The following is a 24255-nucleotide window of genomic DNA, read 5'->3' as shown; positions in this document are numbered from 1 at the left end:
CCCAGCACTTTGGGAGGCCGAGGTGGGCGGATCATGAGATCAGGAAATCGAGACCATCCTGGCTAACATGGTGAAACCCCATCTCCACTAAAAATGCAAAAAATTAGCCAGGCATGATGGCAGGCGCCTGTAGTCCCAGCTAATCAGCAGGCTGAGGCAGGAGAATGACATGAACCCGGGCAGCGGAGGTTGCGTGAGCCAAGATCATGCCACTGCACTCCAGCCTGGGCGACTGAGCGAGACTCCATCTCAAAAACAAACAAACAAACAAACAAACAAAAAAAAAACGTGCTTTCACAAAGCTTGTATTCTATGGGGGGAAAAGACAAGAAACAAAAATAAATTAGTAAAATGCACAGTTATGTCAGAGCATAAAAGGTGCCACGGAGAAACACAAATTTCAAGAGGGATAAGGCAGCAGAATGCAGGGGAGTGGGTGTTACCATTTAAAGTAGAGAGGGCACGGCAGGATGTTAGAGTGAAGACCTGAAGCTAGTGAGGAGGTGAGCTGGGGGAAGGGGGTGCTGGGCAGGGAGAGGAGGCTGAGGTGAGAGCCTGCCTGGCACACTCAGGGGACAGCAAGGTGCCCGGGGTAGCTGATGTGGGTGAGTGGGAGGGTGGGAGGAGTCACACTGCAGAGGCCACTGGGAGGCAGATCACACAAGGCCTTGTAGGCCACCGTAAAGACCTCTGTTCACCTGGAATGCAATGGGAGCCATTGCAGAATTCTGAGCAGAGAAGTGACATCATCTGTCCTTCAATTCAAGAGCATCCTCTGGCTGCAACCATGAGCACAGACTGGGAGCAGGGAGCAGGGAGACCAGCTGGAAGCTGTTTCAATCTCTATCCTATTCAGAAAGCCTAGTCATGAAGGCCAGACGTGGTGGCTATAATCCTAGCACTTTGGGAGGCCGCAGTGGGTGGATCACCTGAGGTCGAGTTTGAGACCAGCTTGGTCAACATGGTGAAACTCTGTCTCTACTAAAAAAACACAAAAATTAGTCGGGCATAGTGGCAGGCACCTGTAATCCCAGATGCTCGGGAGGCTGAGGCAGGAGAATCGCTTGAACTTGGGAAGCAGAGATTCAAGTGAGCTGAGATCACATCATTGCACTCCAGCCAGAGAGACAAGAGTGAGACTCCGTCTCAAAAGAAAAAAAAAAAAAATGCTTAGTTAATGAGCTCAGATGGCCCTTCCACCATGAAGCTTCCACTAATCCTCCCTAAGCCTCCCCTTCTCCTGGGGGCTCTCCTGCCTTTGTGTGTGGATCTCTTCCAGCATTGGTCCATCTTTTTTTTTTTTTTTTTTGAGACAGAGTCTCGCTATAACCCAGGCAGGAGTGCAGCAGTACGATCTTGGCTCACTGCAAGCTCCACCTCCGGGTTCACGCCATTCTCCTGCCTCAGCCTCCCGAGTAGCTGGGACTACAGGCGCCCGCCACCTCGCCCGGCTATCTCTTCCAGCATTGGTCCATCTTGCCTTTGTTCTGGGATTATTGGTGAGCCTGTCCTCAACCCCACTAGACCTGAAACTCTTTAAGAAGGATGCCCAGTTGCTCTCACAGGTGTAGCTTCCCCTCTACCCGGATCCTCGAAGGGCCATGAACACAGTAGAAACCAAGTCAAGCTTTCCCTAAGGAGTAAGTGCTCCCACTCCTCCTTGCCTGCTTCTGAGGCTTCTTCCGGGCTGTGTTTCTGCCTGGAGCGCCACAAGCGTTGTATTAAATGCTTAGCTACCATGACAGCCCTAGTGCCTTCTGTGAGCTGCATGTCACCATCCCTCAGCACAGCCAGGTTTACAGGACACAGCTTGTCACCGGTCCATAAGGCAGCCTGTCAGCGCTGGCAGGAAGCACACACAAACCAGTGAGTTTGCACAGCCAGTGGCCTCTCTGGAGGCTCCTGGGGGCAATTAAATGAGTAAGTTTTCATTTATTGATTCCTTAAACATTTATTGAGCACCTACTGTGCTGCCATGATCTGTATTAGGCAGCAGGGGCACGGAAGTGAGTAAAACTCATTTCCCAGGAGCCTACTGCAAACACAGGGTGCTGACTGGATGCAAAGCACTGGCACAGTTACAGAAATACATTCAAGCGGCCGGGCGCGGTGGCTCAAGCCTGTAATCCCAGCACTTTGGGAGGCTGAGGCGGGTGGATCACAAGGTCAGGAGATCGAGACCATCCTGGCTAACATGGTGAAACCCCGTCTCTACTAAAAATATAAAAAAACTAGCCGGGCGAGGTGGCTGGCGCCTGTAGTCCCAGCTACTCGGAGGCTGAGGCGGGAGAATAGCGTGAACCCGGGAGGCGGAGCTTGCAGTGAGCCGAGATCGTGCCACTGCACTCCAGCCTGGGCCACACAGCAAGACTCCGTCTCAAAAAAAAAAAAAAAAGAAATACATTCAAGTATTGTCCTGAACTCTCAAGGACTCACAATCCACCCACCACTCCTTCAGCAATTGTACTGTGCCAAGTGCTGGAGTTGGCGCTGAAAAGAGGGGTCATGGCAAGCCTCGCGGGGTGATGCTTGAGTAGAGACTTAAAAGGTGGAGAGGCAAGCCATGGGGGAATGGCGACATTGGGACAGACTCCCCTCACACTCCAGTGTGGAGAAAGAGTAGTAATCGGTAGGGAGCTAGTGTGGGAACGCAAGACAAAGTGCAACGGAGAACGGGGAAGACATCCACGGCAGTGAAGGTCTGGGGAGGCCTTTGGGGCTGAGTGGGATCTCCATGAAATGTGGAAGGATGGGTGGAACTATGGCAGGGGGCAGGGGGGCAGCAAATCCAAGGGAAGACGACACTGTAAGCACAGAGCATGTTCATGTGGCAGCAGGCGGCCAGTGTGGCTGTAGTTCCACACCATGTATTGTACGAGATAAGACCAGCTGGGACTGGATGTGGATGGGCTTGAAGGCCAACCAGAGGATGCTCCTCTGTAGGCAGTGGAGAGTCACTGATGGCAGCGTGGAGAATTTAGAGAATGGAGACAGGGAGAACAAGGAGAGCAGCAGTTGTGGAGGTGTGCGCGACAGTCATGTAAAGAACCAGTTACAACTGTAGTCACTCACTCATGCCCTTGCTTGTCCACAGACATAGTTATTATACACAAAACTTCGTGCTCCATTGAAGGTGGGTAAGACAGATGGGGAGAAAACAAAGAAAAATAAAACCCAGTTTACGTGGAGGATTTTAAATCAAGGGAGAGACAGACACCAGTAAAACCCAAGCACACTCTTCCTTAAGGTCTGTGATATGATGCTATTCTTGGTTTCCCACCCACGTTCCCCACACTCCTCCAGCTCCTGCAGATTTTCATTCTCTTCTGCCTGTGTTCCCTAGGGGCTGCTCCAGTGCCTGGACTCTCCTCTCATGCCATAGGACATCCCAAGATGACTTCAGATTGCCCTGTTGACTCAAATATCAGCTGTACAATGAAGATTCCCAAATCCATCCCCAGTTCCAATCTCTCCTCTGAGTCATAGAGCTGTATACGCAAACGCTCAACTGCACATTCCAACTGGCTGCCCACTGGCCCTTCCAACTTGATCAATGCAAATGAAACTCATCACATTTCCTTCTCACCCCCAACCCCTGTGGCTCCACTTGTGCCTCTGGTCTCATTGTGTATCTGCCAGCCTCATCCACTGCCAAAGCCTGAAACGGGCATCACAGGTGCCTGAGCTCCTGCACCCATTCATGCAATCTCTCACGAAGCCCTGTCATCGTCTACATCTTTTGTGTCTTCCCCTCAGTGACTACCCTAAATCGGGCCACCAACTAATCTCCCTGGCTTCTGTTTTACTCTTTCAATCTATGCTCCATACTAAGCCAGAGACATCTAAGATGCAGGTCTGATTCCACACTTCTGCTTAAAAATTCATTAATGGCTCTTCATTCTTTTTAGGATAAAGTTCAATCATGGCCTATAAAGATTTTTGTGACAGCTCTTCAGCCTGGTTATATGATATTCTATTGTACGCATGTGCAATGATTTATTTAATTAGTCCTCTAGTGACAGATGTGTGAGCTGGTTTTTGCTAAACTTGCTAGTATGAACAATGCTCCAGTTGATAACTGTTTTCTTTTTTTTTTTTTCTTTTTAAGAGAGGTGGTCTCCCTTTGTCCCATGCTGGAGTGCAGTGGCGTGATCATAGCTCACTGCTGCCTTGAACTCCTGGGCTCAAGAGATCCTCCCACCTCAGCCTCCCAAGTGGCTGGGACTACAGCACCCAGCTAATTTTTTAATTTTCATTTTTTTTTTTTTGTAGAGGCGAGGTCTCGCCACTTTGCTCAGGCTGGTCTTGAACTCCTGGGCTCAAGCAATCCTACCACCTTGGCCTCCCTAAGTGCTAGGATTACAGATGTGAGCCACCACACATGGCTGATAATTTTATATGTAATTTATTTTGCATATGTGAAAGTACACTGGATCAGAAACTCTACGCATTTGTAATTCTGACAAGTCTTAATGAATTACAGTTCTAACCACAACACAAGAGTGCGTATTACCCTACAACCATGCCAAGGCTAAGTGTCCAACATCTAGATTTTTTGCCAATCTGTGGGTGAAAAATTATACTAAATGTGGTTTCAATTGTCTTGTGAGTGAGGCTGAGTATTTTTTCATGTTTAAGAGACATTTATCTTTCCATTAACCATCCCATTTTCTTATTGAATTTGTTATTTTTCATATTGATTTGTAGAGATTTTTTACATATTAAGCAAATTAGCCCCTCTGACTATGATATGGGTTGCAAATATTTTCCCTACTTTGCCATTTGTCTTTGTTTATGTTTTTTGCTCTGTAGAAGTTATAGATTTTTATGTTGACATAATTTGTCTTTTTTTTAAGCTAAGAGAAAATGTGTGCCATTCTGGAAAATACTTTCTCTACAGCGATATTATAAATTTGTGGTTTTACTCTTTTATATTTATTTATTTGGAAATGGAGCCTCACTCTGTCATCCAGGCTGGAGTGCAGTTGTACAATCTCAGCTCACTGAAACCTCTGTCTCCCAAGTTCAAGCCATCCTCCTGCCTCAGCCTCCCGAGTAGCTGGGATTACAGGTACCCACCTGGTTAATTTTTTGTATGTTTAGTAGAGACGGGGTTTCACTATGTTGGCCAGGCTGGTCTCAAACTCCTGACCTTGAGTGATCTGCCTGCCTCGGCCTCCCAAAGTGCTGGGGTTACAGGCATGAGCCACCAAGCCTGGCCTTTTACATTTACTTAAACATAATTGTTTCATATGGATTTATTTTAGTGTAAGAACTGAAAAGAGGGCCGGGTGCGGTGGCTCACGCCTGTAATCTCAGCACTTTGGGAGGCTGAGATGGGCAGATCACGAGGTCAGGAGATCAAGACCACCCTGGCTAACACGGTGAAATCCCGTCTGTACTAAAAACACAAAAATTAGCTAGGCGCGGTGGCAGGCACCTGTAGTCCCAGCTACACGGGAGGCTGAGGCAGGAGAATGGCATGAACCTGGGAGGCGGAGCTTGCAGTGAGTGGAGATCACACCACTACACTCCAGCCTGGGTGACAGAGCGAGACTCTGTCTCAAAAAACAAAAAAAGAACTGAAAAGAGATACCACATTATTATTATTATTATTATTTTATTTTTTATTTTTTTGGCGGAGTCTCGCTCTGTCGCCCAGGCTGGAGTGCAGTGGCGCGATCTCGGCTCACTGCAAGCTCCGCCTCCCGGGTTCACGCCATTCTCCTGCCTCAGCCTCCCGAGTAGCTGGGACTACAGGCGCCGCCACCTCGCCCGGCTAGTTTTTTGTATTTTTTAGTAGAGACGGGGTTTCACCGTGTTAGCCAGGATGGTCTCGATCTCTTGACCTCGTGATCCGCCCGTCTCGGCCTCCCAAAGTGCTGGGATTACAGGCTTGAGCCACTGCGCCCGGCCGAGATACCACATTATTTTTCTCCAAGTGACTACACAATTGTCTCATTGCTACTTACTGTATCATCCATTTTTCCCTACTGACAGACAACGCCATCTTTATCATTTACTAAACTTTTTAATGCCTGAAGTCTATTTCTGGACTATTATGTTATTTTTTATTTATTTATTTTTGAAATGGAGTCTCAGTCTATCACGCAGGGTGGAGGGGCAGTGGTGTGATCTCAGTTCACTGTAACCTCCACCTCCCAGGTTCAAGTGATTATCCTGCCTCAGCCTTCTGAGTAGCTGGGATTACAGGTGCACACCACCATGCCAGGCTAATTTTTGTATTTTTAGTAGGGACAGGGTTTCACCATGTTGTCCAGGCTGGTCTTGAACTCCTGGCCTCAGGTTATCTGCCCAACTCGGCCTCCCATGGTGCTGGGATTATAGGCATGAACCACCACCCCCGGCCTATTATGTTCTCTTGATCAAAATGCTTATGTGTGTGCTAGTATTCTCTGGATTTTACTATTTTAACTATTGTTTTAATATGTGGTATAGCGCTTCTCCTCTCATTAACCTTACTTTTCAAAATGTTCTCGTGGCTATTCTTTTTGTTTTGTTTTGGTTGGTTGTTTTTCATTCTGGGGATGCTACTGAAGCAACATGGTTATCCCTGATGCAAAAATTTCCATATGAATTTATATTCAGGTTGTGTACTCTGTTGGTATTTTTATTAGATCTGTGTTAAATTTATGGATTAATTTATGGAGAGCTGACATCTTTATAATAGTGAGTCTTTCCACCCAAAAATAGAATATGCCTTCCCATTTATTCAGACTTCCTTTGGTGGCATTTTAGTTTTGGGTACTGATATGGTGTGGCTCTGTGTCCCCACCCAAATCTCATCTTGAATGGTAATCCCCATAATCCCCACATGTCCAGGGAGGGACCTGGTGGGAGGTGATTGGATCATGGGGGCAGTTTCCCCCATGCTGTTCTCGTAATAGTGACTTTTCACGAGGTCTGATGGTTATGTAAATGTTCCTCCTTCACACTCATTCTCTCTTCACCTTGTGAAGAAGTTGCTTGCTTCCCCTCCCCTTCTGCCATGAATGTAAGTTTCCTGAGGCCTCCCCAGCCATGAGGAGCTGTGAGTCAATTAAACCTCTTTTCTTTATAAATTACCAGTCTCTGGTATTATCTTTATAGCAGTGTGAAAACAGATTAATGCAGGTACCTAGATCTAGCACATTTGTTGCGCTTGGTTTACTGTGTTGTTGCTGTTGCAAACAATACAATCTATTCTCTTATATTGTCAAACAGGCAGTTTTTAAAAAATACTTATTTCTACCCATTTGCCTAAAATATCTTATTTGTATTAATTTTTCAGTTGATATCCTTGGATTTTTCATGTAGGCTATCATATCATAAATATTTTAACTCTTCTAGTTTTTATATCTCATTTCTTTTCTCTTCTTTAATTACGTAGGCCAGTACTTCCAAAGGAAAATTAAATAAAAAGAATCATAGGGGCCATCCTTGTAACACACCTAATTAATGAGAATAATCCAGATTTCTTCAGTAAGCATGATTCTGGCTTTTGGAGTAAAATGTGTTTATTTTATCATGTTACAGAAGCTGGAGGTTTCATACAGTTTTATCTGTGATTTTCTAACCTAGGGGGTCGATATATCAGAGGGTTTCAATCTGTGTTTGAGAATCTTCCTTTGCAGATAGTTTCTCTTCCCTTACAGAAACAAACAAACAAACAAACAAACAAAAAACACAGTATACAGATCTCAAGTACAGTGTATGCTGACTTAAATTGCATTGCGAATCCCAAGGTAACTTAGTATTGATCAACAGCTTTATTTGATTTGACTCCCTAGGAAGATAAAGTACTTGAGCCAACAGCAGCAAGATCCTGTGTCCTCTGGCTGGGTCCCAGGAGGTAGCAGCCCTAGGTAAGAGAGCAACTAGTCCTGCTCTAGTGGACAAGAGTGGGGAGGGGCTGTGCTATCAAAGTCTGGGTCCTAGAGTCAGACCACCTGGCAGGAGGCACTCAGACCTAAGCCCTAAGAGCAGTAACAACAGCTAACATTTTTTGAACACTTGCTATACACCACCTGTTTGTTTCAGTAGTAAGTGATTTACTCCTCACAACCATCCTAATGAAGTGGGGACTATTATTTCCCCACGGATGATGAAACTGAGGCACAATAATGTAACTTGCTCAAAGTCATAAGCTGATAGGTGATAGAGGCAGTTTCAAACCACGTACTATGACTCCAGAGCCTATGTTGTTTTTGACTGTTTAGTTCTACGTACTCGCAGAGCCCATATTTTTGGAGGTTTTTTTTTTTTTTTTTTTTTGAGACAGGGTCTCACTTTGTCCCCCAGGCTGGAGTGCAGTGGTGCGATCATGGCTCACTGTAGCCTTGACCTCTACAGGCTCAAGCGGTCCTCCTACCTCAGCCTCCCAAATAGCTGGAACCACAGATGTGTGTCACCATACCCGGCTAATTTTTGTATTTTTAGTAGAGAAGGAGTTTTGCCATGTTGCCCAGCCTGGTCTCGAACTCCTGAGGTCAAGTGATCTGCCTGCCTCGGCCTCCCACAGTGCTGGGATTACAGGCGTGAGCTCCCAGGCCTGGCCAGAGCCTATGTTCTTTTTTTTTTTTTTTTTTTTTTTGAGATGGAGTCTTGCTTTGTTGCCCAGGGTGGAGTGCAGTGGCACGATCTCGGCTCACTGCAAGCTCTGCCTCCCGGGTTCATGCCATTCTCCCGCCTCAGCCTCCCAAGTAGCTGGGACTACAGGCACCCACCACCACGACCGGCTAATTTTTTGTATTTTTTTAGTAGAGATGGGGTTTCACCGTGTTAGCCAGGATGGTCTCGATCTCCTGACCTCGTGATCCGCCCGTCTCGGCCTCCCAAAGTGCTGGGATTACAGGCGTGAGCCACCGCGCCCGGCCAGAGCCTATGTTCTTAACCACTGTGTTCTAATCCCCCAGAAGATGGAGCCTGGGGCCCTGAGCAAAGATCCAGAAGGAACCTGAATGTGGCCTCCATTGTAAACCACATCAACCCCGGGGAAAGAGTGCCTATGAAAGACTACTCTAGAGCAGGGGTCCCCAACATGTACTAGTCTGTGGCCTGTTAGGAACTGGGCTGCACAGCAAGAGGTGAGCAGCAGACAAGTGAGCATTACCACCTCAGCTCTGTGCTCCTCTGCCTGTCAGATCAGCGGTGGCATTAGATTCTCATAGGAGGGAGAACCCTGTTGTGAACTACACACGCGAGTGATCTAGGTCACACGCTCCTTATGAGAATCTAATGCCTGATGATCTGAGATGGAATAGTTTCATCCTGAAACCATGTTCCCCAACCCCCCATCTGTGGAAAAACTGTCTTCCACAAAACCAGTCCCTGTGCTAAAATGCTTGGGGACCACTGTTCTAGAGCCAGGGAGAGTTAACTGGAAGCTGGATGATGGGTGCCATTGCTAGCTTTTCTCTTTATCCACATTCTTCTTTTGGTTAATTTTTTTGCCCCTCCTCCTCTGCCTTGCCCTAAATGTTGGCATGCCCCAAGAAATGGTCTTGGGCCCTCCTCATTCTCTTATGCACACTCTCTCTCTACGCATCCACATCTAGATCTTCCTGATGATGATTCCCCAGTGGATATCTCCACTCCAGGCCTCTTCCCTGACCCAACTAATGTGCCCACCTCTCTACAGCACCACCAAGATGCCTTACAGGCACCTCAAACTTAACATGTCTAAAACAGAACTTTTTGTTTCTGCCCCTGTACAAACCTGCTCCTCCCACAGACTTCTCCTCTGCAGTCAATTTACGTAAGATACTTCCTGAATAAATATTTATTAAGCACCTGCTATAGCAGTGAACAAAAGAGACAAAAACCCTGCCTTCCTAAAGCTTACATTCCACTACTGGAAAACTTACAGTAAACAGAAAAAAATAAGTAAACTACATCATACATTAGAAGATAATAAGGGCTAAGGAGAAGGGCTAAGGAGAAAGCCAAGAAGAGGTACAGTGCACAGGGGATAAGGACTGAAATTTTTGAAAGAGCAAGTGAGAAGAGCAGGAGGTGAAGTCAGAGAAGCAACAGGGGCTGGGCCATGAGCTTTTATCCTGAGGCAGATGGAGGACTTTGAACAGAAGCAGGATGTGAGTAGATTGCCAGTGTAATAGGAATACCCCAGCTGCTGTGAATAAACTAAAGAAGGGCAGTAAGGATGAAAGCTGGGAGACCAGTTAGGGAACTCTTGCTGCATTCCAGGTAACAGATAATGGATAATGGGGAGTTGGACCAGCAGACCATGGAAAACTGCTAAGGTAGGGTCACATTCTGGATATATTCTGAAGCAGGGGGTTCTACCATCCACCCAGGTTCTTAGGTCAAAAATCTCAGTTCCATCCTTGATTCTTCCTTTTCTCTCATATCCCATATCCAATCCATCAGCAACTCCTTGGAGTTTTATTTCCAAAATGTAACACAGTCACAGTTCCTGTCCATCTTCACCACCCCCACATGCCCACCTGGGTTTACCACCTGGGTTTACCTCTCACCTAGATCACTGCAATACCCTTTTACCTGATCTCTCTGCTTCCTCTTTTGCCCCCTGCAATCTATTCTTCACAAGCAGCCAGAGGGATCATTTTCAAACTTAAATCGTATCATAGGATGCCCTTGCTTGTGATCCTTTAAGAGCTTTGCAATGAACTAAGAATAAAGACCAAAATCCATACTGAGAACTACATGGGCTGGCATGGGCTGCCCTCTGATGACTTCTCTGTTCTCAACTCTTTCCCTCTTTTTATTGATCGCCCTGCTCCAGCCACACCAGGCTCCTTCCTGTTCCTCAGACTCACCAAACTCCTTCCAGTTTTGGAACCACAGCTACCCCCTCTGATGGGGTCAGTGTACCCCACCTCATTGCATGACTGGTCACCTATTGACTATCAAATCTCAGCTCAGTCATCACCTCTTCATAGAAGACCATCCTGAGACTTTTCATCTAGTATAGATACTATACTATATATAACTAACTATAGCTAGTATAGTCTACCACACTGTGTAAACAGAAAACTCACAATCTTGAGCAGAAAGCTGCCCTTTAGAAATCGCTGCATCCACACCACAAGGGTGCCCAGGTTTCTTTTTCTCCAGTAGTAGGGAGGACTGAGGACCAGAGGGGAAGTTTGAGTTTCCAGGCACCAAAAAGGAGATGATGGTGACCACCACCTTTCCCTCGTGACACCTTGGGGGAAGGAATTACCTCAGGCAGCTGGAAGCCAAGAGTTTTCCTTTCTCCTTTCTCACTCAAGAAGTTGTGGCTCAGCGCAGTGGCTCACGCCTGTAATCCAGCACTTTGAGAGGCTGAGGCGGGTGGATCATTTGAGGCCAGGAGTTCAAGATGAGCCTGGTCAACATGGCGAAATCCTGTCTCTACTAAAAATACAAAATTTAGCCAGGCGTGATGGTGGGCACCTGTAATCCCAGCTACTTGTAAGGCTGAGGCAGGAGAATCAATTGAACCCAGGAGGTGGAGGTTGCAGTGAGCCAAGACTGTACCACTGTACTCCAGCCTGAGTGACAGAGCGAGACTGCCTCAAAATTAATCAACCAATAAAAAGAAGTTGTGTAGAACCTTTTTTTTTTTTTTTTTCATTGTAAAATATGGCCGGGCGCAGTGGCTCACGCCTGTAATCCCAACACTTTTGGAGGCTGAGGTGGGTGGAACATTTGAGGTCAGGAGTTTGAGACCACCCTGGCCAACATAGTGAAACCCCCTCTCTAAAAACACAAAAAGTATCCAGGCATGGTGGCACATGCCTGCAATCCAGCTACTCGGGAGGCTGAATCAGGAGAATCGCTTGAACCCGGGAGGTGTAAGTTGCAGCGAGCCGAGATCGTGCCACTGCACTCCAGCCTGGGCGACAGAGGAAGGCTCTGTCTCAAAAAAATAAAATTTAAAAACCATGTATAAAAAAGTTGGAGGCTGGGCGCGGTGGCTCAAGCCTGTAATCCCAGCACTTTGGGAGGCCGAGACGGGCGGATCACGAGGTCAGGAGATCGAGACCATCCTGGCTGACACGGTGAAACCCCGTCTCTACTAAAAAATACAAAAAACTAGCCGGGCGAGGTGGCGGGTGCCTGTAGTCCCAGCTACTCGGGAGGCTGAGGCAGGAGAATTGCGTGAACCCGGGAGGCGGAGCCTGCAGTGAGCTGAGATCCGGCCACTGCACTCCAGCCTGGGCGGCAGAGCGAGACTCCGTCTCAAAAAAAAAAAAAAAAAAAAAAAAAGTTGGAAAATAATTTTTTTTGTTTGTTTTTTTTTTTGGGAGGGGGGCGGAGTCTCGCTCTGTCACCCAGACTGGAGTGCAGAGGCGCAATCTCGGCTCACTGCAAGCTCCACCTCCTGGGTTCACGCCATTCTCCTGCCACAGCCTCCCGAGTAGCTGGGACTACTGGCGCCCGCCAGCACACCCGGCTAATTTTTTGTATTTTTAGTAGAGACGGGGTTTCACCGTGTTAGCCAGGGTGGTCTCGATCTCCTGACCTCGTGATCCTCCCGCCTCGGCCTCCCAAAGTGCTGGGATTACAGGCGTGAGCCACTGCGCCCGGCCGGAAAATAATTTTTTAAAAAATTACTACTACTAACACTTGGACATATGTGAACATTCTGGTGCATTTCCTTCAACTGTCTTTTCCTCTGTATGTTTTTAATAGTTATCATTTAATATATATTTAATAATTTTTTTTTTTTTTGAGACGGAGTCTTGCTCTGTTGCCCAGGCTGGAGTGCAGTGGCCGGATCTCAGCTCACTGCAAGCTCCGCCTCCCGGGTTCACGCCATTCTCCTACCTCAGCCTCCCGAGTAGCTGGGACTATCGGTGCCCGCCACCTCGCCCAGCTAGTTTTTTGTATTTTTTAGTAGAGACGGGGTTTCACCGTGTTAGCCAGGATGGTCTCGATCTCCTGACCTCGTGATCCGCCCGTCTCGGCCTCCCAAAGTGCTGGGATTACAGGCTTGAGCCACCGCGCCCGGCCTTTATATTTAATAATATTAATATTATTAATGTTCGATGTAATCACTTTTTATAAAAATTATTTCAGGCCGGGCGCGGTGGCTCACGCCTGTAATCCCAGCACTTTGGGAGGCCGAGGCGGGCGGATCACAAGGTCAGGAGATCGAGACCACGGTGAAACCCCGTCTCTACTAAAAATACAAAAAATTAGCCGGGCGCGGTTGTGGGCGCCTGTAGTCCCAGCTACTCGGGAGGCTGAAGCAGGAGAATGGCGTGAACCCGGGAGGCGGAGCTTGCAGTGAGCCGAGATCGCGCCACTGCACTCCAGCCTGGGCGACAGAGCGAGACTCCGTCTCAAAAAAAAAAAAAAAAAAAAAATTATTTCAGGCCGGGTGCTGTGGCTCACGCCTGTAATACCAGCACTTTGGGAGGCTGAGGCAGGCTGATCACGAGGTCAGGAGTTCAAGACCAGGCTGGCCAACAGGGTAAAAACCTGTCTCTACAAAAAAACCCAAAAATTAGCTGAGCATGGTAGCGCGTGCCTGTAATCCTAGCTACTTGGGAGGCTGAGGCAGGAGAACTGCTTGAACCGAGACTCGGGAGGCAGAGCTTGCAGCGAGCCGAGATTGTGCCACTGCACTCCAGCCTGGGCTATGAAGCGACATTCTGTCTCAAAAAAAAAAAAAAAAAAAAAATTCACTGGTTTTCTGATATTTTCACATGTTTACATAACATATTTAATCAAGTGCCTGTTAAAAAATAAAACTCACAATCTTTCATGAGAGTTAAAATAAGCACGTACTCATTAAGCAAGCCCACAGAACAGTAAATGAGGTGGGTACTCTTGAAGCAGAGGACCATCGTATACTGTCAGGGCCAAAAGGGCCAGTCTCTCATTTGGGACACTTGAATTCTCTGGCAATGTCCATGTGATGTGTGCTTGACACTTCTGATGGGCAGTTTTGGAACTGAATCTTTCTTATTCCGAGCTGAAGTATGTCTCTTTATAACTGCTACACTTGAGTACGTCGCAAAGGGAGCATAAAACAAAAAGAACTCCTCTTTTAGAGAACAGTCTTTCTAGTTTTCCAGGGCATCTCTGACAGCCCCAAATTCCCAATTTTTCCGACAGGCTCGTTCTCCCATCCCAAGATTCCTTCCAAGGCACTCTCCTCTGAAGGTGCTTCCATTGGTTTTCTCTCTTACCTCCCGGCGACCACAAGTGGCCCCAGCCGTCCAGGTGGGTCCGGCTGACGGGACCAAGCGGACACCACTCCTTCTCGCAGAGTCTTTTTCTGCTTAGTAAAGCGACCCACGATCCTCCATCCGCTCCTCAGAGACTCCCTGCACTTTCTGTCCGCCACATCTCCCTGGTTACATTATCTCCCCGACTAGTGCTAGCAGGCGAGCCTGATAGAAGTTTCTCTAAAGGCGCTGGAGGAGTCAAACAATGCATAACGTCCTGTGCAACCCTCAGACTCCTATACCTCGCGTGAATTTGGAAGTCGAAATCCAGGCCGCGGTCCCGCTCTTCCCGCGTCGCCTCAATTAGCCCCGCTGGGTCTCGCCCTAAGTCTCGCCTTTCCCTTTAACTGGCCCCTCAAGCCAGGCTACCTCCTCGGTGCCTATAATCCCTAACGTTTCCCCACACGCTGTCCCAACTAGGAAAGCCTTTACTTTCCGCTGTTAGTAAAATATTTAAACCTTCGGTAAAATGGCCACGCCCCTGGTCACGCCCCCTTCATACACGTTGCCAAGACGAACCGGAAGAGGTTGCCAGCCTCTGGTTCGTAAACCGGAAGTAGACGTACCTCACGGAAGCCGGCTTTGGCCCTGCGGCTGCTACCGTCGCCGCGGAGAAATTGTTGGATCTGGCAGTCTAGGAATGGTGAGACCTCGCGGTTCGCCTCTGAGGGTTCTTAGAGGAGTTGGGGGTGAAATGGAGTTTTCCAGAGTGCCGACGGGGACGACCCCCCCAAAGTTTGGGGCCACGCCCCGGTGGCGCCCCGAAAAGCTGCGCATGCGTGGGCCGGACCGGGTTAGAATCTGGCTCGAGGTGTTACGCATGCGCAAAGTCATGGAGCTCGCGGGGTGAGACTGGGCTTGCGAGTTTACCCCCACCTCTCCAGCCACCAGCCTGTGGGTCTCAAAACCAAGGCTACTTGGTGCTCTGCTTTGAGTTGCAGAGGTGACTTTATCAGTGCTCTTACCCCGAGTTCTTGAGACAGACCTGGACCAATCCCCCACCTTGGGTGTGCACTCGTGGGAGAACGAGGGGCGGAAGGCCAGGGAAGCGGGCACAGACCCTACCTCAGTTTGCCGGCAAGCTGGGGCCCCTTCGCCCTCTCCTCAGATGTCAAGATTCTCAGTCGTAGCCTATGGAGCGGAGAGCGACAGGCTCACCTGGGGGCAGAGCTAGAACACTGAGCTAAGAGCCACCCTGGTTAGAAGAAGTGGGAACTCACGAGAGGAACGCCCCGAGAAAGTCCAGTACCTGGGTTCTCCAGGGGTTGTTGGGGCGCAGGGAGGTTGATAATCACGCACTTCCCAAACAGTGATTTTTGGTTTTAACGAGATGGTATCTCATGCAAATACCACTTTTAAATCTTCAGTAAAAACCCCAAGTGAAAAAAAAAAAAAACCAACGAGATGGACTGTTTGGAGTTTTGTCTCCCTTTCTTTTTTTCCTGCTTTGGCCTGGGAGGGGAAGGCTGGTGCTGCTGAGCTGAGTGGACAGCTGAAGTAAAGAAAAAGTGGACGAGGAATCCCCTGTCTCTTGCTAGTTTATAGTCAAGGCGCTTAACCTAGGAGATATCAGTAGAATTAGAGGGTCCATGAACCCTCTAAAATAATATGTGTTTGCACACTTTTCTGGAGTCCATAGCTGTTATCATACTCTGAAAGGTGCCAGTGACCTTCACAAGATTAATGTCTAAGATTATTATTGGCAGAGTGGGGCCTTATACCTCTTTCCTCTCCTTGTATCTTCCCTAGCTTAAGGGACCCTGGGGGACTTGAGCCAGTATAAGGAAGTGAGGCTGGCCAGTTGGAAATCTGAGCCTCAGGGAGCCTCATTTCTCCTTTGCAGAATCTCCTCTCAGCCTTTAAGCTCACCTGGTCAGAATCCTTGGATGAGCCTGTGGGATCCTTCCTCCTAGCCCTGTGGTTTGGAACCAGTGGCTTTGGGACTGTAAGAGGATGGACAAAGGTAGTATGAGGCCGGGACAGCTCCCCAAATGCTCGGGCGCCAAGGTCTGCTGATTCCACCCTGTGCCTGGCACGTGTGTCTTTCGGTCCTGGCTAGGCCTTGCCACCTCCCCCTGGGCCAGCACCACCCATGTACCTGTCGGCAGAGCCACAATTGACTGACTTGCTGTTGAGCTGCTGCTCTTTAGCATGGCTGCATTTTGATGGCAGAGGGAGCAGTTATGCCCAGAGCCCAGCGTGTCGGCATCACCAGTCTGACCTGAGCACCATGTGCTGCACGACATGACACGTGGCACCGGGGGAACTGCCCAGCGTGGAAGGTCTGGGCCAGGTCTGAGCCCAGATGGGATCTGGATGGCCAAGGAACTCTACCTTAAAACCTCAAGTGTCAAGGAGGCAGGGGAGGGGCCAAGAGGGCTGGCAGGGCAAGGGGGCTGGGGAGGGGTCCCATTTGCAGAGGCTCTAGGATCTGAGGAGGCCTGAATCCACCATTTCTCTCTTTGTAGATTCTCAGGGGCTGCTAGATTCATCCCTGATGGCATCAGGTACTGCCAGCCGCTCAGAGGATGAGGAGTCACTGGCAGGGCAGAAGCGAGCCTCCTCCCAGGCCTTGGGCACCATCCCTAAACGGAGAAGCTCTTCCAGGTAGTAAAGGTTCGGAGGGCCAGGAACTGGGAAAGGGTAGAAGGTCTATGGCGTTAAGTGCCACATGCCTCCACCTCTGTTGGGAATGGCTGCGTGAGCCCCCCTGGGGCCTTATATTGGCAGAGCCTTATGCTTTTCCTGTCCCTGCTAAACCCTTCCCTGTGGGACTGAGGGCAGGGGAGGGAGATCTTAGGTCTCTGACGTGAAGTCTTTGTGGTGTGATCCCCTGTCATCTCAGAGGGCTGAAGTGTAGCAGTTCCATGGCCGCTGAGCTGGACTGTGGCGTAAAGTGAAAGCAGGCTGGAGCAGTTAGCACCTTACTGGGCACCTGCTCTTTTTTATGGGCTGGGTGTGTGTGAATGGGTACCAGGGTGGGGTAAGGAGTGTTCACTGGGCAGGCCCTTTACAGGTTCATCAAGAGGAAGAAGTTTGATGATGAGCTGGTAGAGAGCAGCCTGGCAAAGTCTTCTACCCGGGCGAAGGGGGCCAGTGGGGTGGAACCAGGGCGCTGTTCAGGGAGTGAACCCTCCTCCAGTGAGAAGAAGAAGGTGAGGAATTGGGAGACTTAGGGGATGGGAGGTAGTGCCAGATTTCATGTTTCCCCAGAACCTTTGCCAGCTGCCAGGAGCCCTGCAGAGCAGGCTGGTGAGAGGACCAAGCTGCCCTAGCCCTCATCTCAGATGCCTCTCTCCTGGGAACCCACCTCTCTCTACTCCCCATTTTTTGTTGCAGCCCCCACCCCCAACCCTGCTATTGCATCCTGTATCACATTCCGTGTGGGAGGCATGGAGCATGCATCTATTCTGGGAGCAGACAGCCTGTTCCCAGCACTGCAGAGTGTAAAAATAACCCCCAGGTGGCATTGCTCTGGCCCTAGACACTGCACCAGCAAGAGTGATTTCCCGGTATCCTCCCCACCCACCTTTCACTCTGGGGTCGGGGGTACCGCCAGCAAAGAGAAGACCCCATATGGTCAAGGACTATATAGAAGTAACTTGGTGGGAGGGGGTGGGTATTTGAAAGCTGAGCTCCTTTCCTGTACTTCCTTTTGTGGGCTGGAGTTGGTGCTGAGGCTGGGGCTGGGGCTGCCGCTGCCGCTGCCGCTGCCACGGAGTATGTGAAACTCTAGTCATGAAGCGCCAGCTGACTGGATGCTGGTTTTGAGCTCGGTTTATTCCTGTTCTCTGCCCAGGTATCCAAAGCCCCCAGCACTCCTGTGCCACCCAGCCCAGCCCCAGCCCCTGGACTCACCAAGCGTGTGAAGAAGAGTAAACAGCCACTTCAGGTGACCAAGGATCTGGGCCGCTGGAAGCCTGCAGATGACCTCCTGCTCATAAATGCTGTGTTGCAGGTAGTGCCCCTACCATAGGCTTAGTGTCTCCCTTCCCCCCAGCCTCCAGTTCGCACCCCAAAATTAGCCCAGCAGGGCCCTGTGGGTGGCAAAGAAGGGTTCTTCCCAGCTCCAAGGCTGGAGCAAATCCCTCTGGGGCCTTGCAGACCAACGACCTGACCTCCGTCCACCTGGGCGTGAAGTTCAGCTGCCGCTTCACCCTTCGGGAAGTCCAGGAGCGCTGGTACGCCCTGCTCTATGATCCTGTCATCTCCAAGTGAGTGGGAGCTGGTTCCAGCAGTGGGGAGGTACTGGGGACACCAGAATTTGGGTCCTGGAGCAGAGGGAGTTGTACCAGGGCCCCAGGAGGGGTCTGGGAGTCAGGACTCCTGGAGGCTCCTTGCGGGTGATACTGAGGCCTGAGAGGTTTCAAAGAGAAGTTTCTTCCTGCCTCCAGGCAAGGGAGTCTGAAGGCAGAGGGAATAGCATGGGGGAGAAGACTAAAATGAGTGCCCGGAGTGCACTGTGTGTGTTGTGGCTTTGGGCAGGTCACTTCCAACCTTCCCACATTGACCTCCTACAGTTTCATCCTCCTAATAGAAGAACACCAAGCCCCCTTCTAGCTCCAGTAGCCACAGGCTTCCAAATAAACTCATGTACACATGCAGCACACATTTCCTCCTCCTCAGTCACTTAATGTCTTCAGGGCTTGGTTGGATGCTTAACACCCATCATCTCCACAGACCCTGGCACCACTTAAGTTGTAGCTGCAGTTCTGATAGGAAATGGACTGGGCTCAGCTTGGAAAGAGGTGGTGGTAGGCAGTGGCTAGGGGGTGACAACTTTGGCCAAGTAAGGAGGAAGAACTTGGAGGGAGCAGCAGCTGGTCCGAGGCTCAGCGTCAGGAAGGACTGGGTGTGAAGGGGACATAGGGGCCTCCGTTTTGTGAGTTGGCTATTCATTCACTTGACAAACCTGTGAAGCCACAGGTTATCTGCTAAGCCTTAGGCCCTTTCTACTGAGGGCCTGGCCTCTAGGTTCTGGATCTCAAAAGCCTGTAGCTTTGGGGGAAATAGTAGGAACCACAGATTGCTAAACACCTTTCCTTCAGCCCTCCCCTCTGTATCTTTCTGTGTCCAGGTTGGCCTGTCAGGCCATGAGGCAGCTGCACCCAGAGGCTATTGCAGCCATCCAGAGCAAGGCCCTGTTTAGCAAGGCTGAGGAGCAGCTGTTGAGCAAAGTGGGATCGGTAAGGCTGAGGGCTGGGAAAGTGGAGGATCAGGGCGCAGGGAGAGCTGGACCACCTAGAAAACCACTGATGTGGAGAGCTCCCCACCCACTGTCTGGATGTGTGCACATGCACACGCATGCACGTCGGCAGGGGCCTTTGTGACAGGGGCCTTAGGAAGAGCCAAGCCTGACTCCCTGGGTGACTAGTTTGCTTCTTCCAGCTCCTGGGGGGTGCTGAGGTGGGAGGTAGAGATGGTAAGGCAGAGGCATGTGTGAAAAAGCCCAGATGGCTAGAGAATGTTTCCTGCCCTCCAGACCAGCCAGCCCACCTTAGAGACCTTCCAGGACCTGCTGCATAGACACCCCGATGCCTTCTACCTGGCCCGTACCGCGAAGGCCCTGCAGGCCCACTGGCAGCTCATGAAGCAGTATTACCTGCTGGAGGACCAGACAGGTAACGCCCCAGGAGCTGGCAGAATGGGGGTGTGTGCACGTGCATGTGTGTGTGTGTGTGTGTCTGAAGTACTCGACACAGCTGCCTTCAAGTGCCCTGTAACAGATTCCTCAGTGACCCCCAGTGTCTTGTTCACCTCACATTGCAACAAAACCTACTCTTTTCCAGAGAAAGTGGCTGGGATGGTCTTCAGCATCATCATAAGAGTAGCCAACATTGCCTGGAATCTTGGGCAAAAGGTCCAAATAGCAGAGTTATCTACCACTTCTTGTCTTTTGTTTGTTCATGACACACTTTATCCTCACATAAATAACACATTAATTGTTATGGATAACATTCAAACATGAGCAAAATGAGAAAGTCCTCTTCCCTGCCCACCCTTCACTTTGTTTTCCACCCTAGAGGTAATAACCACTTTTTCTGAGCTTTTCTGCTCTTTGCCTCTCTCCGTTCTTCATTCTGTCTTCCTTCTTCCTCTTCTCTTCCCACTAGGCTGTCAGTGCTGTCAAGCTGCCCTCAGGCCATTCATAAATCCCCGCTGGGACTTCACACCCAGTCCATCTGTCTCCCTTTCCCCAAGGGCCACACTGCTCCCTGCTTCCTCTTGCCCCAGCAGCACAGCACTCCCTCTCCCAGTGACAGGGGGTAAGAAAACAGTGTGATTAAACTGGAGGAACTCCCCAATGAGGTCTGTAATTCAGGTTCTGATTTCCATAGTACAAGTACATTCTCACTTTCTAAAAGTACTGCCAGTTGCCCTCTACATAGTTTTTCACACAGTTCAAACATGAAACTTCTTTGGTACCCATCACCTTACTACCAGGGTCCTGCAGCTTCTGCTTAGGAAAAAGTATTCCTGCAGGAGCATTTTAGGAAATCTCATCAGAGGGAGGCCGTATCTTCCATTCCTAAGGACTTCTGATTTTAGTGGGCCAGGGGGCAGCCCTCTTTATTCCTGCGGCTTCCAAAATTCTGCCTCTTCCTCAGACTCAGATATCACAGAATGCCCACAGAGAGAACAGATACTGACTGGATAACTTTTCTTTTTACTGCTAAAGCTAGTTCCTTTGTCACTATTTTGAAAGTTTTGCCGGGCGCGGTGACTCATGCCTGTAATCCCAGCACTTTGGGAGGCCGAGGTGAGTGGATCACGAGGTCAGGAGATCCAGACCAGCCTGACCAACATGGTGCAACCCCACCTCTACTAAAAATACAAAAATTAGCCAGGCCTGGTGGCGCACACCTGTAATTCCAGCTACTCAGGAAGCTGAGGCAGGAGAATTGCTGAACCCGGGAGGCAGAGGTTGCAGTGAGCCAAGATCACGCCACTGCACTCCAGCTTGGATGACAGAGTGAGACTCTGTCTCAAAAAAAAAAAGAAAAGAAAGTTATTTTGTGCGAATTTATTTGTTAACTAAAAGGCTTATCGTGAAAGTTTTATTCCTTCCTTCAAGAGTTTTGTATATGGGGATTTGATTTATCCTTTGCCATTGAGAGCTAGGAGACCCTAGGAACAGGCGGGACACATTGCTTAGCTGTCAAGTCAGCTGAACATGAGATTCGTGGAACTTGAGGCAACTCTGGTGGGGAGGGACTTGATGGAGTGACTGCCTCAGTTCCCCTCGTACGGTCTCACCTCGGCGGGAGGAAGAGGAGCATCTGTGGCCCCCCACACACTCCCCCCTCACTTATTCAGTTGACAGTTGCATGGCCACTAGCTGCTACAGAGCACACCCTTCAGTCCTGGGAACAGCTGGCCTAAAGGCAGAGGTTTTCAGATTTGGGGAGCCTTAATCCCTTTAATTTTTTTTTTTTTTTTTTGAGACGGAGTCTCGCTCTGCTGCCCAGGCTGGAATGCAGTGGCCGGATCTCAGCTCACTGCAAGCTCCACCTCCTGAGTTTACGCCATTCTCCTGCCTCAGCCTCACTAGTAGCTGGGACTACGGGTGCCCGCCACCTCGCCCAGCTAGTTTTTTGTATTTTTTAGTAGAGACGGGGTTTCACCGTGTTAGCCAGGATGGTCTCGATCTCCTGACCTCGTGATCCGCCTGTCTCGGCCTCCCAAAGTGCTGGGATTACAGGCTTGAGCCACCGCGCCCGGCCAATTTTTTTTTTTTTTTTTTTTTTTAAGAGACAGGGTCTTGCCATGTTGCTCAGCTGGACTTGAATTCTCAGCTCAAGAGATCTTGCCTCATGCTCCGAGTAGCTAGGTCTGTGGGCACACACTTCCTTTCACATTTTGGCCAGAAAAAAAAACCAAAGAGTTTCATGAAATAGTATTTATCCTGAGCATATCTGATGGGCTCTGATGCTCACTATCCTATTCCATTTCATTTTTTGAAAAAAATGAAACTAACTTCATGACCCATTAGCAGGTCATGACCCCAGATCAAGAGACATTGGCTTAAGGTGGGGCGGCACCCACCAGCACATACTTTCTCAGTGGAACTTGGCTGGCAGGTGCCTCCCAGCCCCTCACAGCGTGGCAAGAAATGCTGGAGATCATATGGTGTGATGGAAGGAGAGGTTGAGATTTCGAATCGAGAGAGCAGGATTTAAATCCTGGCTCCATCCCAAACTAGGGTCACATAGTTTAACCCCGCTCCTGTGTCTGTTTCCTCATCTGTAAAATGTAGCTAATAGCTAATGATAGTGCCTCCCCTGCTTAGTTCAAGGCTGTGTAATCAAAGCCCTTTGCACACCGAGAAGCCCATACAAAAGGTCAATTTTAATTTCTTTCCCTTTCTAGAACCACCTCTACGCTCAGCTAAGCCTAAAGATGCTTTGTGCCAAATTAGAGCCCAGCCTAATCTGGTATGGGCGCCCTTGCTGGTGCTGGGCTCTCCACCCGGTGCAGTCTGCAGCTGTACTTGGCTTAGTGGTCCGCTCAGCATCATGGGGTTCAGCAGGACCCTTGGTGCTCACGCTTCCTCTGTCCTTTGTTCAGTGCAGCCGCTGCCCAAAGGGGACCAAGTGCTGAACTTCTCTGATGCGGAGGACCTGATTGATGACAGTAAGCTCAAGTGAGTGGTTGGAGACACAGGAAGGGGTTGAGAGAGCCGAGTCCCTCCTGTCAGGTAGAGCGCCCCAGGCTGCCCAACCCCAGCCCTTGGGCTCCTGTTGGTGCTTGGCCCCTCTGGCTGAGCCCCCTCCCCTCCCACTGGGGCCTTCTTAGGCTCCGCTGCTTTACCCTTATCCCCAGCCCAACCCCAGAGAAGGAGGCTGGGCCAAGGCCTAATAATACCGCCTTCCAGGCCACTTGGCTAAAGGGGCTCTGGAATGCCCTAATGAGCCAAGTAGCAGGCGAGCTGAAAGTGGACCTAAATTTTTCTTCTCTTCTTGTCCCTCAGGGACATGCGAGATGAGGTCCTGGAACATGGTAAGTGTGGCCTGATGGGGCAGTGAGGGGATGGAAGCTCCTGCCAGTATCAAGAGGAGCAGTACAAGGTGCTGGTGGCCTCAGAGCGTCCCTCCTTACCACCTCACCTCACCCCAGAGCTGATGGTGGCTGACCGGCGCCAGAAGCGAGAGATTCGGCAGCTGGAACAGGAACTGCATAAGTGGCAGGTGCTAGTGGACAGCATCACAGGTGAGGAGGCCCGGGCACCAGAAGGCAACCTTGCCCTGGTTCCCTGTCTTCCATTCTGGCCCTCGGGTAGGCTCTTCCAAACCCCCTCTTCCCCTAGGCATGAGCTCTCCGGACTTCGACAACCAGACACTGGCAGTGCTGCGGGGCCGCATGGTGCGGTACCTGATGCGCTCACGCGAGGTGAGGCAGGCCCATCCCTACCCTTCCTACACGTGCTTCCTCTGTCAGTGCCTTTCTCTGTGTAGTCCTTGGTTTCTCATCTTTCTCTGGCCTGCATAGACCTACTCCCCCAATTCTTCAGGTCCCAGCCCTCACCTGCCCCATTTCCCCAGATCACCCTGGGCAGAGCAACCAAGGATAACCAGATTGATGTGGACCTGTCTCTGGAGGGTCCAGCCTGGAAGATCTCCCGGAAACAAGGTATCCCCCACCTGCTGCCCCAGCAGGAAGCAGTGTGAGGATGTCCCTCCCAGCCTCTCGCTGTCCTTTCTAGCCCTGGGGCTTGATGTCCATGGGGACCCTCGTGAACTACCTGAGGCAGGGGTTCCTTGGTGTCTGCAGGAAGCAGAGCTGGTCCATGGAGGTTCCTGGTGCTCTCTGGCCTTTCCTCATCCCATCAATCCCTCCCAATCCCATCATCCCTTTTTCCTTTCTGCTTCCACAGGTGTCATCAAGCTGAAGAACAACGGTGATTTCTTCATTGCCAATGAGGGTCGACGGCCCATCTACATCGATGGACGGCCAGTGCTGTGTGGCTCCAAATGGCGCCTCAGCAACAACTCTGTGGTGGAGGTGAGCTGGGGAGGAGGCAGGAAGGCCAGGATGAGACCTAGGCATGGTG

General features: G+C 49.9%; 1 protein-coding gene across 14 annotated transcripts in view; it reads left to right on the top strand.

The window, feature by feature from the left end:
- Positions 1-14762: 14762 nt before the first annotated feature.
- The window catches only part of MCRS1 (microspherule protein 1), a 9972-nt gene continuing 479 nt past the window's right edge, over positions 14763-24255 (top strand). The window contains exons 1-14 of one of the 14 annotated variants that reach the window (XR_012420222.1): positions 14763-14847; positions 16048-16167; positions 16673-16811; positions 17221-17359; positions 18004-18162; positions 18309-18385; positions 19282-19390; positions 19687-19825; positions 22778-22848; positions 23176-23204; positions 23322-23414; positions 23512-23594; positions 23747-23834; positions 24079-24206. Coding sequence is in view for 7 of the 14 variants with exons in the window: in XM_015430888.4 (XP_015286374.1) it covers positions 16449-16497; positions 16673-16811; positions 17221-17359; positions 18004-18162; positions 18309-18418; positions 19282-19390; positions 19687-19825; positions 22773-22848; positions 23176-23204; positions 23322-23414; positions 23512-23594; positions 23747-23834; positions 24079-24206 (1341 nt within the window). In the remaining 7 variants the exon portion in view is untranslated. Of the gene's footprint in view, positions 14848-16047; positions 16498-16672; positions 16812-17220; positions 17717-18003; positions 18163-18308; positions 18419-19281; positions 19391-19686; positions 19826-22772; positions 22849-23175; positions 23205-23321; positions 23415-23511; positions 23595-23746; positions 23835-24078; positions 24207-24255 lie in introns of those variants that run through there. The other 13 variants (XR_012420221.1, XR_012420220.1, XR_012420219.1 and 10 more) reach the window with 13 other exon arrangements.

Source organism: Macaca fascicularis, chromosome 11 (assembly GCF_037993035.2).
Source record: "Macaca fascicularis isolate 582-1 chromosome 11, T2T-MFA8v1.1".
NCBI lineage: Eukaryota > Metazoa > Chordata > Mammalia > Primates > Cercopithecidae > Macaca > Macaca fascicularis.
Note: the sequence above shows the minus strand (reverse complement) of the source record. Positions and strands in the feature narration are given on the sequence as shown.